At 43.7% G+C, this 14,929-nt stretch overlaps 2 protein-coding genes across 9 annotated transcripts in view; both read left to right on the plus strand.

Moving 5' to 3' along the window:
* The first annotated feature begins 1,422 nt into the window (after positions 1-1,422).
* Positions 1,423-9,118, plus strand: LOC100114791 (UDP-glucose 6-dehydrogenase). Of its 2 annotated transcripts, none has more exons than XM_001599650.6 (8): positions 1,423-2,284; positions 4,976-5,331; positions 5,424-5,657; positions 6,291-6,488; positions 6,574-6,861; positions 7,241-7,399; positions 7,788-7,943; positions 8,034-9,118. In XM_001599650.6, the coding sequence occupies exons 2-8, from the start codon at positions 5,104-5,106 to the stop codon at positions 8,208-8,210; spliced, it is 1,440 nt and encodes a 479-aa protein (XP_001599700.1). In that variant the 5' UTR covers positions 1,423-2,284; positions 4,976-5,103; the 3' UTR covers positions 8,211-9,118. The 2 variants fall into 2 exon arrangements, with proteins under 2 accessions (XP_001599700.1, XP_032453011.1); XM_032597120.1 differs by lacking the exon at positions 1,423-2,284 and adding an exon at positions 4,518-4,564.
* Positions 9,119-9,277: 159 nt separating this feature from the next.
* LOC100114832 (TGF-beta receptor type-1) overlaps positions 9,278-14,929 on the plus strand; it is a 41,183-nt gene continuing 35,531 nt past the window's right edge. For 6 of the 7 annotated variants that reach the window (XM_008215705.4, XM_031923597.2, XM_016989127.3 and 3 more), the window contains exon 1: positions 9,278-10,545. In XM_008215705.4, coding sequence (XP_008213927.1) covers positions 10,461-10,545 — 85 coding nt within the window. In that variant the 5' untranslated portion in view covers positions 9,278-10,460. The remainder of the gene's footprint in view (positions 10,546-14,929) is intronic. The other variant, XM_003427894.5, reaches the window with a different exon arrangement.

Raw genomic sequence — 14,929 nt, forward strand, 5'->3', positions numbered from 1 at the left:
CCTCAACCAGCGGCTTGAATGCGCAGTATACACACATAATAATGGTTCGCAAAGTGACAATTAAAAATGCATCTGATGCGCTTATATTTTATTTAAATTCAAGTTGAAAAATATCGCATATGAAAAATAAGACTAATTTTATGCAATAACGGGTGCTGACAAGTGTGCTTGTCAGTAATACTATTAGCTAGATGACTATTTTTAGATTTTTCGACTTTCTCACACTACTGGACATACACGGTAATCGACTAAGCGAAGCAAAGGGAAGCCCGATTTTTCATGGCAGATAAGGCTACATGAGCGTGGGAATACACGTTGATCGGATTATGTAGCCGCCTCGACGAAGCTTGGCGATATTGTTCAGTCTAAATTTTGATTTGTTATATTTCAAAATAATTTTAATATCAGCACAAACTTTGAGCAGGATATTGCTCCGCTGGGCACTTATGCCAAAATATAATATTTTGCAGTCAGTTTGTTTTAACTTTTTGCCTGCGGAAAATATACACTTAAGCTGAGTGTAAATACATGACGACTATGTATCATAATGCAGCAACGCGGTTATTAACCTTAATTACGTAAATTAGTTGCATTCCTCCGCTTGCTGCACTTGGTTTGAAATTAACGCAGTTTTTAAAGACCAATTTTTCATTTTTTGAATTCAACAATGCTGTTATGAAGACTTTTGTCTTTTTGTCCTACGGTAAAAGCGAACTCGTTAATGCTCGATTAACAGTATAAATGTCGAGGCTTCGCACGCGCAGAAATTTATGCGAATTCCTGGCTTCTCCGCGTAAACGCGCTCAAAATGCAGGTGTGTGTATTTATATAATTCTCTATTATGATAATGTGCCAACGAGTGTTTAAAGTAAACCGTGAAGGTCTCCGAACGAATCGCTATTGTTGTAATGCTCTCGTTACCGAACAAACTGACGCTTGCGAAACTGACTTTGAAAAATGATCGCAAGTTTGATTAGAAAATCCACAGTTATCCCTATAAAAGTGTATCAAGTGCAATATCTTACTATAACATCGTTAAATAAAAACGTCAATTTTTAATGATCTCTTTTACCATGAGTTCGCGTGCAAAAAACACGCGATTCTTCAGGGTCTACTAAACACGCTCAAACGATCCTCTTATATTGTCCCGCATCCGAGAATCGGCGCTCTTTGAGGATCTCTATATCCTTCGCAGCCCATTCGAATCCCTTTTTTGAGCCTGTCCTTCGCCGCAGCTCTTACACCGCGTCTTTCGACTTCTTGCTCCGATTTTTTCCTTTTTTTCTTCATATCCCGAGAAGAGGCTCGCGCTCGAAGGGTTGATTGTGCGCGGATTCCTGGAATTCCATGCGCAGTTGCCAGATTTCCCGCCAGAGGCCAGAAAACACACTTGCTGCAGCGATGCGGGCTTCGAGCAGCGTTGCCATATGGATTTTTCTCAGAGATGGCAAGTGGGCGAAGTGACGGTCAAGGGGTCGTCAGATTACGGTCATTTTTTCATTGGAAAATATTTTTGTATTCGCGTTCTTGAATTTGTTTTTTTTTTTGAGAAGAACCATCTGCGTCGATTATAATTGATTTTGTATGCATTTTATAAGACCTTTTTTATACTTTGCATTTGAAATTTCTACGTGTCTAAATGTATCCATTTGAAAATCTTAAAATCCAGCTCGCAATAAAAGGAATCTCATCAATCTCATTTCGAGCGTAGAGATGATCTGCTCGTCGCAATAAGTAGCGGTGTATCTCAACATTGATTGTCGGGAGTACAAACATCGCTCTCGATCGAGGAATGCAATTTCAACACGCGTCGCGCAAATAATTAAGCGATTCGTCCGACTTATCTAAGCGCGTCACGGCATCAGTCACGATCGCGGTCACGCAGCGAATCTCTCTCTCTCTCTCTCTCTCTCTCTCTCTCTCTCTCTCTCTCTCTCTCTGCCGCGCGAGATTCTATACTCCCCGCCCGCAGCTCTCGGGTAGTGCCTCCGAACGTGACACACGCAGTGTGCGCGCGCGCTCCTCCGCCGGAGCAACTCTTTCCACGCTTATATCGAGTACCGAGTATACAGAAGCTCCCACTGCGGCGGAGACACCTCCTGCTTCCCGATCGTACACTGCAGTTCTGCTATTTCGACTATTCAGCCGAAATTCATTTCGGAGCAAAAAGTGCGCATAGATGAGAGTCAAGCTGATTCGTGACCCTCGCTGCGGACCGCACCGACGAGGGCTGCTCGAGACGAGCTGACGGCTCTGCTCGCTGCTGCACGAGCGTACAGTATACGTGAGTATATAGCATGCGTATTCGCGTGCGTATGTCTGCTGTATAGAGTGTGGGTGGGTGGGATGGATTTTTCCGAGACGTCCTTTGCATTTTCTCGAGAGGGTCGCGCGCGACTATTATAATACAGGTATAACCTGTGCGATGCGGTCGCGTATCGATTATTACAACGGCAATGTTGCTCTCTGCGATGTACGCGGCTACTGCTGTGTCTTATACACGTGTGTGCAGCCGACGTGCATACCCTCACGCGCTCAGCTGACGTTTTGGTTTGTTTGGAGAGAGTGCGAGATGACTTGTACCGCGCGCCGGAGATGGGAAGGTATAATTGTTATTTTACGACGACGTTCGTGTGGCGTCTTATTGTTTTCGTTCATTCTGGAGGAGTTCAGTATGATTGGTACTATCGACTAATAGATTATTTACTCTATCTATTACTGCAGTTGTCGCATCTTTCTGCTGGTATAAGCGGGTACTGGTCCAATTATACTGCGAGAGAAACTTGTATTCTTTTTGCGGTTTTCCTGACTGCGATGGGTATTTTTTATCGAAACGTTACGACAAATCATTCGTGACATCCGGGTCTCGCGTAAAAGGAAGTTTCTCATTTTTAGACTGTAATGATAATGATAAGGTGAACTGAATTTTGAAATAAAATCACATTCCATCCAGTAGATTACTGGAGGTTTCGAATATTAATTATAAAAGTTTGAATTTAACTTATTATAAAACAGCAAAAATATATAACTTATATGATGACCAAAAACGATATATACCATAGTGCGCTAGGAACTCACGCTTTGAAAGCAATAGAAATTTATTACTCGCTCGTTATGTTCACAATGCGAACACCTTATTATATTTACTCGTGCGTTGCTAGAATAAAAATTCAGATAATGGAATAATTTGAAGTGCTTGATGGAACGGAATTGCACTTAACAATAGAGACGCATTTTTCTAGTATAATGCCGCAATCTCGGCTTTTTACGCTTCTAAGCACGTCGAAAAAAAAGTAAAACAGATGTTCCCGCAAAAAGTAAGCAGCGGCAACCCCGCTGTACCGTACGTGTATCCTCAAACGAAAAACAAGCACTTCTATTTTTAGCGCATTTCTAACTCGAAACGTAAACTAAGATCCAAAATTTCCATCTCGTGCTTTTTGATCTGTGTTGCAAACGAACAGTCGAGTGTATTTTCTTGCCGATCGATGGTTTCTTCAGAAAGCGATAAAAAACATTTTCAACGAATGAAATCACGCTGCCGTTTCGCACACTTCCTGTCTATTATTGACTTTTATCAATAATCAAGCTAAGTGCAATTGATTCCTACGCGCACGCAGGCTTCTTGTTATTGACTGACTTTTATTGCCGTTAGCAATTCATGTGCATTACTTTTATCTTTATCTCAATTGACTGTGTACCGATCGCGAACAGCATGATAATAGTAGCCTTGTTAATCTATAGCTACACGCTCACTAGTGTACTTTTGCGAATATAGTGTTGTATGCACGATTAAGTTCTGTCTTCACCTATTACAGAAATCTGCTAAAAGATACAACTACAATCATTCTCAAGCGTTAAGTAGGATTTCGATATTCCGCACAATTGTCATGAGATTTTATGCGCTAGTTTTATAGCTGGTTGCGTTAGGTAAAAATTGGAAGAATAAATAAGTATCGTGGCCATATACACTACAATAAAATAGTTACCGTGATTTCAAGTAGAAATCGCATACCTGGAAACGACGCGCATACCAATGACCTGACGTTACGTGAATTGATAAAAAAATATCTAATCCTTTAATTCGTTGAGACGAAGACTGATTACGTATCGCCAAGAATTAGTATTGTTTATTCACGGCGTACTATTCCACTTGAATTATATATATATATATATATATATATATATATATATATATATATATAAGTTTAATTATATTGCGATTGTACATAGATACTAGAAAATCATATTACCGTTAAAATATAAATTTATCATTATCGAACTTTACTTCACCCGCGCCTATTCCGGATTGCTTTTAGAAAAAATGTAATCGATGAATATCTTCCTCTTATTTCGTAATTCGTTTTATAGCGAACTTACCGCTTTCTTCAGTTGATTCTTACCTTGGAATCATCTAATTCCATTGAAGCTAATGCACCTTTCGATTTCTCCCCACTCTCACGGGATTTCTTCTTCAGGAAGTGAGATTTATCTATTTAAACCCGTGCCGAGGAAGACACTAAATCAGTCTTAGCTTGTACGAGCCTTGAGCTAGATTTTACAGGTATAATTTTAACTCTTAAGGTCCATCATTATAATTAATTAAATTTTAAATCTATAGCACAATTTACAGTATATCACACTAAACGAATATCTTCTACCGTTATCCGTGTAGCTGTTTTTGTTTTACTCAAAAAACAACAAAAATCCTGATGGGCTATTCTGTTGGCAAATAACAACAACTTTCGTAGCGTTTTAAAAATATTCAATCAAGACAATTTCAGATATTTATTTATACGACTCTCTTTGACTTGGCTGTGAACACAACGATGTATTCTAAACATTCTGTTCTCTTATGTTCGTACCGTTAAAACATACAGAATAAAATATCACCTACTACCGTTTCATCAATATTTGTTGTTTCCTGTTTCTTAAAAATAATAATGCAAAATTAAAAATAACGTCCTATTCGCAGGGTGAGAGCTTGTGAGAACTCGAGGGCTACCCAGCATCGGCCTCACCACGGCTTCAACGTCGAAGCGCAGCCGTGAGCACCATCGCCATCACCGCAGGCGTCCATCTCGTCCGGATCGTTTCCCAACGATGCCGATAACGAAGATCTGCTGCATCGGCGCGGGCTATGTGGGCGGCCCAACCTGCAGCGTTATCGCCCTGAAATGTCCCCACATTCGCGTGACGGTGGTCGACAAGAGCTACGAACGCATCGCCCAGTGGAACTCGTCGAAGCTGCCGATCTACGAGCCGGGCCTCGATGACGTCGTCCAGCAGCGCCGCAACAAGAACCTCTTCTTCTCCACCGATATCGCCCAGGTGAGGCCGTATATCCCTGATTTTAAAATCGGTGGACGAGAAACTTTCGGACGGCTGCATTACTCACGAGAAAAACATTCGTTCACACACAGGCGATCGAAGAAGCCGAGCTGATCTTCATCTCGGTGAACACGCCGACGAAGACCTTCGGCAACGGCAAGGGCCGCGCCGCCGATCTGAAGTACGTGGAAAGCGCGGCCCGAATGATCGCCGACATAGCGACCGGCGACAAAATCGTCGTGGAGAAGAGCACAGTGCCGGTCCGCGCAGCCGAGAGCATCATGAACATCCTGCGAGCCAATCACAAGCCCGGCGTTTCCTATCAGGTACCTATATACGTACGTCGCTTATCGTCGCGTAGATTGCCGCTGCTCCACATGCCTTTAACGGGAACTCGTTTTTCCTGCTCGCTGACCCGTCTCTCGGACGCGCGAGTGGCTATTATGGACGAGAGCTAACAGGCCAGCGATGCGCTTTCTGTGCTGTGTAGCCCGCATATAAAATGCGTCGCTTGCGCCTTACGATGCGCTGTGAGGAGAGAAACCTGTATGCGCAACCAGAGCAGGATGTATCTCGTATCGCGTAGCTCTGAGCTATAACGCGATGCTTACTTAATAGTTATTAAATTTTATTGTGCATGACGAGCTTGACTTCGGGCGCAATATTTTTTACGGGCACTTAAAATCTCGGAGTGACTGCGTGCGATTTACAGCGGGCGATAAATCCCGCGGCCTATAAGATTCGCGAAAGTCTGCTCGTTAAAAGATTACCTATGCACACTGCCAATTTGCGCAAGAGCTTCGTTAGACGGCTCGGCAACTGTTAGACGTAATTTTCATTACTTTCGACTCGGCGAATCTTCTGCAACGGAACAACGAAGAAACGATATCGCGCATGCATTATACTGTGCGAATCCGCAACGATAGATAATCGAAAACGATACTCGCGCGTTGTTTCAGATCTTATCCAATCCCGAGTTTCTGGCCGAGGGAACGGCGATCGAGGATCTGCTCAACGCCGATCGAGTATTGATTGGTGGCGAGGAATCGCCGGAGGGTCAAGCGGCAATTGAGCAGCTCTGCCAAGTCTACGAGCACTGGATACCACGAAAAAACATCATCACCACCAACACTTGGAGCTCGGAATTGTCAAAATTGGTTCGTACTAGTCTGACCTTTCCCTTGTTCGAACCGCTTTATTATATACGCAAGTCAAGACTTACATTCGAAATTCGTTTCACAGGCAGCCAACGCCATTCTCGCTCAGAGGATATCCAGCATAAACTCGCTGTCGGCCGTCTGCGAAGCCACGGGAGCCGATGTCTCGGAAGTCGCTCGGGCCGTTGGCCTCGACTCGAGGATCGGCCCGAAGTTCATGCAGGCTTCCGTTGGTTTCGGCGGATCTTGCTTTCAGAAGGACATACTCAATCTCGTTTACATCTGCGAGTGCTTGAACCTGCCCGAGGTCGCAGCCTACTGGCAGCAGGTCATCGACATGAACGAGTATCAGAAGTCGCGATTCTCAGCCAAGGTCAGTTCGAGGAAGAATTCTCATGCGCGCGATCTAATTGAGCGATGTTTTTCGATGTTTTTCGAAGATTATCGGGTTAGAGTCATTCTCTGATGGGCGTTACAAATTGCGCGATTACAATAATCTGTGACCTCGAGTAGATTCGAGGAAACGGCGTCGCAAAAAGTGTAACTCGTAAAAATATCTCTGACTGAGATAATGACGCTAATTAGAAAGTGGAACTTGTTATTCAATAAGTGCGTTATTCTATGCAAGAGTACACGTCACAGAGAACGATTCTCATCCTCCTCGTGAATTATTCAAATGCTCAAAACGCATAAGCGCACACTTTGTACACCCAAAGTCGCTAACACATCGCACCTTTCACCTACGTCCTCAGGTGATCGAGTCGCTCTTCAACACGGTGACGGACAAGAAGATCTCGCTGCTGGGCTTCGCCTTCAAGAAGAACACGGGCGATACGCGCGAGTCGCCAGCCATCCACGTTGCCAAAACACTGCTGGACGAGGGAGCCAAACTGCACATTTACGACCCCAAGGTATCGACAACGCTATATGCGCGTTTTGTAATAACGCGCGCATTTTATCCTCTCTCGTTATACACGAGCGTGAGTCACGTCGCGTGTACGCGAATTCAATCGAGGCCGCATCACGCCAGACTGATGCCGGTGCGACGAGCGCTATGATTCATGGTTGAAGAATTTGGATAATTAAGTACGACGTGTGCATTCGAAATTTTTGAAATTCGATATGGAGCTGTGATTCTGGAGAACGCTGTATCATGTATCATATTAGCAGATTGCTTGGTGTTTACTTGTTTGATTTTTGTATAGATCGCGGCGCCAGCGCATAATATGAGGATGATAATCGCGCGATAAGAAACGTTACGGCAATTCATCTCCTCTAATAACGTTGCAAATGTTTCAGGTCGAAGAATCGCAGATTCTTCTGGATCTAACTCATCCGAGTGTGACAGCAGAACCGGAACATGTGAGAGAAAGAATCAGTATTTACAAGGACGCGTACAGCGCTACCAAGAATACACACGCGATCGTCATCTGCACGGAGTGGGATGAATTTATGGTAAACCCTCGTTGTAGGATCATCAGGATCAATGCGATTATGCAGATAGGACTTTGCAGGATAATATCATGGAATATTAATTTTTTTCAGGAATTGGACTTCAAAAGGATCTACGCGGATATGATGAAGCCTGCTTACATCTTCGATGGCAGAAAGATCCTGGACCACGACAAGCTGCAGAAAATTGGATTCATCGTGCAAACCATCGGAAAAAAGTTAATTAGGTCTTCTATCTCCAGAGTCTGGGGAAGCCAAACTCAGATGTAAAAATATAATCGAAAAATGTATAACCCTTAAAGAACGTTTGGCTGCGTAACAATTGTATTTTCTGCGCGATTTACATAAGTAATTGAAACTGCCATTGTCCGCTTTATTAATTTTTTGTAAGGACTGTCAAAGAAAATTGTATATTTTATCATAATATATATTTTTACGTTAGGTGTATTTGATAAGGCATGGGAGTTTCAAATTCGTCTACCATATACTTGTAGCAGAAGTCAATTATAAAGACGTTAACATTTTGGTCGGCGAGAACAAAATTGTATCTTATATAGTATTTCCTTCTTTGATTCTGTAGTTTAAGGATTGTGTTTATTAACACACGTATACGCATACGAACAAATATGTTAGTCATTACATATTGCGAAAAGTATATCAAATGCATCGCAAAAGCTATACTTAAAGTTAAAATTGTAGAAAATTAAATTTTTTAGAGCATTTACGTGTATTAATGTGACATCGCGAAAATGTTTTGGATGAGGATGCTCTTGACGAAGGCGAAACTTGGACATTTCGAGAGACGTACATTAAACGGTGCTAGTTAACTAAGTCGACGTAAGCTTACACGATTCGTGGAGTCTTAATACTACCGCTCTATCATATAACAAATATAAGTATTGTACATTACATAATAAATATTACATAAAAACTTTTATAATTTTTACATATCTTGTGATAGGGTTTAAGCTCAACCACGCGTATTATTAGCATGAAGAATAATTTGTAAAGGGATGAAAAAATAACGTAACGAAATAATATCATTACTGCAATATTATGTTAAAGATGCGTTCGAAATATTTCAATAATATCCCGTCAGCAATAAAGCTATGTTTGTAGTTTTTATATAAAAAATCGTTGTATCAATATAGATCAATAACATCGATAAGTTCAAAAAACTCGTCTGTCATAATTCCTCCGAAAACCTCTTCACTGCCATTTAAATCTGCCGCCACTGAGCGGCCGCGCATGCGCCTAGCCTAAAAAAAGGTAAAAAACGTTTCAGCGAGCCGAGCGCCGCGCCAAACAACAGCGGCCCGGAATCAAACACAGTCTCGGCGCCCCCCTCCTCTATCGCTCTTATAACCGTGTGTAACAGAGCGTTCATCAGCTCGCGGAGCAGCAGTTGAGAGTCGCGGAGCGAGTCCGTCGGAGCTGCGTGTGTACATTGCAGCGGAGCGTATAGCACCGAAATACCGAACACCGGACATCAACACACAGCAGCGCAAACATCCTCGCGATTCCGTACACCTTCAAGTACATCGACGAGCTTCCCACGTATAGTTTTGAGAGAAAGCGAGAATCGACGATTCTTCCGCATGAGGGCAGTGCTCCGAAATCGTCGCGCCCGGCGAAGACGGCAACGAGCTGAGTAGTACAGCTGCTGCAAGTGTGCTCCGATTCGCCGACACACCTCCTTTGTTGTCGAACGAGCGATTCGGCTCGTGTTCTCGTGTGTATTGTCCGGCAGCAGTGCGCGCGCGTGTGTGTATTGTTCTCCGATCGCTGCACGGAGAGCGCAGCAGCTCTAACCTATAGGTGCAAGCGCGGCCGCGTATGTAGCTATACATACACACACACACACACACACTCGAATACGCTTAGTCCACAAGTGAGCGAGTGAGAAGGAGAGCGAGAATATATAGCCTCGAAAATGGCCGCGTGCTGTTGCCGCTGCTGCTCGCGTAGAAGAAGACGTTCGGCTGCTGCCAGCAGCCTCCGGTGAACAGCTGCTCCGAGCCACTGCCTCCAAAGTGCTTCGCTTCCCGCCGCGCACGTTCTTCCTCGCTGCGTTCTTTGCCGGCTGTGCTCGCAAAGAATCTACGTAACGAAATAACGCGGAGAGTGTGTGAGAGAGAGAGAGAGAGAGAGAGAGAGAGAGAGAGAGAGAGAGAGAGAGAAGAAAAAAACTGGAGCATAATATTGACGAGCGCGCGGCTACCCACACAAACACGTGTTCGGCTCGTATATACGCGTGTGTGTAACGCGTACACGCAGGGCTCGGCCGTAGTATTTTAAATCGAATTGAATTTGCGTAACGCAGCCCGAGAGACAAAAAGCGAGTCGATAACAACGCTCTTCGGCGGGGTGAAATAAACAAGGCGAGCGTTTCGGAGCTGATGAAGATGTTGCTGCAGCCGCGTGAATAATTGCGCCGAGGGAGCAGCGAACCAAGAGGAGGAAGCGTACACACATACGGTATACAACACACACGTGCAAGAGAGCGAAAGAGAAGAGATTATGAAGAAGGGTTTCGCGCTGCTGGTCAGCGGCTACGGCTGTCTGGCCCTCCTCTGTTTACTCCACGCACCGCTACTTGTTCAAGGTGAGTTTTTCGCGTGCGGTTCGCGGCCCCGTGCCCTGGGCTGTGTTTACTGATTATTTTCTTTAAATTTGTAGCCGGTAATGTGCATGGAATCGAGGAGTTTCTTTTTTATCTCCCTGCGGAGCGTCGATGTTATCGTAATTTAATAACGCCGATCACTTGCTTTTTTATCTCGAAGGTTTAGCCGATTGTTTTTGCTGCGTATCGGTAACAATGACACGAGCCTCGTTTTGAATAACAACCTCATGCGCTGTCTACGTTGTCAAACAAAGCAAACTCTTTGGTCGTAACCGTCACCAGCTGGTTACGCGTCAAACAACGTAAACCGACGGCGGCGCATTGTAATTATATACTTATCGTGAAAACAGCGTATCGACGTGTGTGCAAAACACATTCGATATACGCGCTGTCGTTACGTAAACGTCGTACTCGTCGGGGAAATTAATCCGAACCGCTGGTAGAAAAAGTTCACTGTGAGCCCCAAATGCTTTTCCAGCGCATAATTCAAACTTATGGAATATCGCTATTGAGTGCGCGAAAATCGTTAGCGACGTTCCTTTCAAATGATGCTGCACGTGCCCGCATGGTAACACAGCACAATGGCAGATGACGAAAAATACGTTTCCGAGTCTGCCAGTAAAGGGTGTACACGTATACTCACACACAGCAATAAGGGCGAAGGGGTTATTAGCATAAAGATGAAGTCGTATAATGACTACAGTGTGGGGGACACTGAACTCGAGCTATGTAGAAGTATAATGAGGCGCAAACCGAGTCCAAAGGGTGGCACTCTCCAACGACGACTGCTTCCTCAAAAACGAAGCCGCATTACGATTTCACGCTAATTAGATCGGCCATTTTCATCGCGCGACAAATATTTCTTTGTCTAGCACGCTCGCGCTCATTAAAAAAACGAAACGAATCGATCCAGTCTCGGTCTACTACACCCGATACTCATATCCGAGTAAAGCAGAATGCAAAGAAAAAAAATCAATACAGTCGAAATAACGTCGTTTAAGTAACCGTCATCGCAGACAGCAAAGTCTGCAAACTTGCCACTCCTCGTGGCGGAGTGAACGGCCACGACGCTCTTCAAAATTTCAGAGCAGCAGCGGCTAGACGAGCGCATAAAAGAGAGGGAAGTACTAGAGCTCGAGGGATGAAGTGAGACGAGACGCAAGCATGAGCGAGAGCGAGAGAACGAGAGCGTGCCGGGCCGCCGGAGGAGATCGATATTGCGCGAAAAAAAAGCGCGACGTACCGTTTATACACACACGCGCGCACTGAGTGTACCGCCGCCACCGCCTTCTATCTTTGTGTGTGGGATATGCGCCGGCGAGATGATAATAATGAGCGAGAGAGATGACTGAAGTTTTGCAATATCGGTTTGTATAACGAGAGAGAGAGAGAGAGAGAGAGAGAGAGAGAGAGAGAGAGAGAGAGAGAGAGAGAGAGAGAGAGAGAGACGACGCGGCAGCGGTAATATAGCGCGCAGCGTCTGATGTTTACATAACGACTCTAGGGAGGGCTGGAAATTGTTGTTCGACATATTGATCTGCGAAGTTCCGAGCTGGAAAAAATTAACGAACTCCGCGGCTCAACGAATTCCGTAATAAAGTCGAGTGCAGTGTATAGAAGAAGAATTGATATCGAGAGAGCTGACGAATTCGCGCGCGCCGATTTCAAATATTCCATCCACGTCAGCGGGGATAGAGGAAAACGAGATCGATAATTATCTTTGAATAACCATTTTCTTCTAATTCTGGGTGTAAAATTCACAACAGCTTACCTCATTGCACGCGCGCATTAAAATTAACTTTTTACCCGCTGTGGAGCTTCGATTAGGATTGCTAATAGCGCCGAGTGTTCTATACACACTCTCTGCACCGCGAGGAAAGAGTTTATTCGCTCGTGCGATTTATGCACTCTCGTAATTTTTCTTTTTTACCCGAGCATCGACGCGTTGTAACGCATGAATAATGTAATTGATAACGTACTAAACGCTCTTTATGGCTACTCTCTCGAATCGTGACGCTGCTCTTTACTTCGACTTTACGACTCGCGCCGTGGCGTCAATCAAGCGCGCACCCACTCTTGTCTCTCGGAGCCAGTGATTTTATTACGTAGATTTTTTTACGATGTATAGTGACAGACAACTTTTGCGGATTGAAATGTACCTCTCTATATACTGTTTCTTCTTCCCGGCGATCACGGCGTGCATTATTATACCAGCGCCGGCGTCGATTTTCTATCGATTCGGCTATATAACGGTTTCGCCGCGTGCAAACCACTCGGACTCTTGGTATTTCCTCTTTCTATTTCGGTAGAGAGAGAGAGAGAGAGAGAGAGAGAGAGAGAGAGAGAGAGAGAGAGAGAGAGGGAGAGGGAGAGAGAGAGAATTTTTCGATTCGATCTCTCTTCTCTCTTATTTTACTGTGTGTACCTACATGTAGTATACCTCAGTATGTATCTTAGCTTTATTGTTCGTGTTTTCCGTCGGGGGACGAAAGTTTTGGGTGATATATGGCGCTGAGCGAGTATGGATTTTCGGCTATTTACAGCGATATGCTGTGCCACGACGTCGACATAAAAAATTTCGTGACAGGGTTTCACGCTTGCGCCGATGATGATCTGCAGGATTTCTCACCCTGTTGGTCACCGGCGTGACAGCACAATTTATTTATGACAAAACGCCAGTGCTCAGTGTTCTTTTTATTTTTGCTGTTTATTTCAAACCATATTATTCGTATGTCGTAATATTTCAACAGAACAGTAATACGAAAATATTTTCGAAAACTATCGTCACGTGCCCAGTAAGAGAATAGAAATGCTGAATGAAACAGTATAGCGATTAAACGGTCACGTTTAAAAATAGAGCGAATCATTGCAATGCTATATAGCTTGCGATTGAGTGCAAAACACGTTAAACAAGTTCAAATGCTCACACAGATAAGCCTTCGCACGCTTACATTATTAAGCATTTAACTTTGACATGATTTGTAAACTTAACATATTCGACTTGGTCAGTTAAGTTCAATTCAGTTCAACGCCTTCGAGCTATTATATTTTCCACACTAATATTGTGTTTTGATCGGCATAAACAAAAGTGTTGAAAAGTTAGAACTATTCTCAAAACTCCTCGCCAAAGTCGATCACGTATTCGCGGAAAAACACGAGCATCTCATCATTGACGGAATACGAGCTTGTTTACCCTTTCGTCTAAAAAAGATGTATATAATAGAAGAGAGAATGAACGAAGAGCCTTGCGCTCGCGGTATAGGCGTGTATGCGCGAGAGCGCTGCAAAAAGCAAGAAAAAGGCCGCGCGCGCACGCGTATCGGAAAAACAAGGCAGTGTGCAGTATGCGGAAAATGTATGCATGAATTCGATTGAGAGAGACGGAGCCCGCAGTGCCGTTACAGAGCCGATATTCATTTGATTCGCGAAATGCGATATTTCGTGTGCAGCCTACACTGCGTGTATTCGCTCGCCGCTGCAGGTATAAGCTATCTTAGATTTTCAATTTTTCAGCGCGCGACAATATTATATTGGGAATACGTGGCAATAAATTTGTGACGGCGGAAAAGAACTTTTTCCTTTTCCGTTCCGTTTTGTCTTCCGTAAATTATGCAAATTTTTTGTGTGCATAATGATGTGCACTCAACAACAATCAGAAATATGCTAATACGCTCAAGGATAGTGTCACGGAGCTCACTTATACATCAAACTCGTATCGCGCGTGCGTTCGGCTTATAATAAACCAATGAAATCGATACGTTATTTTCCCAGCGTTAACGTAGCACGACCAGCACGTGTGTGCGCTAAACTCGCGTGAGACTATTTAATTAAGGTACTACATCCGGCCATCAGAGCCGTTCGCTGCTGCTTTACACGTACCGTCTTGTGCCGAGCTCTTCCGCGACGAAGCATCAGCAATTCTCCGCTAACCCGTTGATTTTTAAGGTGGGGTTCTGGTGAATTTTCTAACTTTTTTATATTATAGTCTCATTTTCTTAAACTTTGTATTCATATTCGGTATAAAAAAAGATAAAGATTTCTAAATTTTGAGCCAAGTATATAGTATATTTTTCAAATTATTGGCCGTAAGAATTTTGGTTTTAGTTGAAAAGGAGTGCGCAAGAGACCTTTGCAAGTAAGCCCACTTTTTAACTATTTTTTGCAATGATTTGAGTAATATACTATATATATGGCTCAAAATTTACAAATCTTCCTCTTTTTTGTACCGAATATGAGTACAAAATTTATAAAAATGTGACTACGATATAAAAAGTTAGAAAATTCACCAGAACCCCACATTAAGTTACAGCTTATCGGAGCAGCAGATCCGCTGCGCATGAATTTCGCTCTCATACAGCCGATATAT

This window comes from Nasonia vitripennis, chromosome 2 (assembly GCF_009193385.2).
Source record: "Nasonia vitripennis strain AsymCx chromosome 2, Nvit_psr_1.1, whole genome shotgun sequence".
NCBI lineage: Eukaryota > Metazoa > Arthropoda > Insecta > Hymenoptera > Pteromalidae > Nasonia > Nasonia vitripennis.

Excerpts from the sequence above, each read along its gene's own strand:
- LOC100114791 (XM_001599650.6), top strand. The coding sequence starts at position 5,104 with ATGCCGATAACGAAGATCTGCTGCATCGGCGCGGGCTATGTGGGCGGC. Across the intron at positions 6,862-7,240 it reads AGTCGCGATTCTCAGCCAAG|GTGATCGAGTCGCTCTTCAA; the intron begins GTCAGTTCGAGG and ends CTACGTCCTCAG. Across the intron at positions 7,944-8,033 it reads CGGAGTGGGATGAATTTATG|GAATTGGACTTCAAAAGGAT; the intron begins GTAAACCCTCGT and ends AATTTTTTTCAG.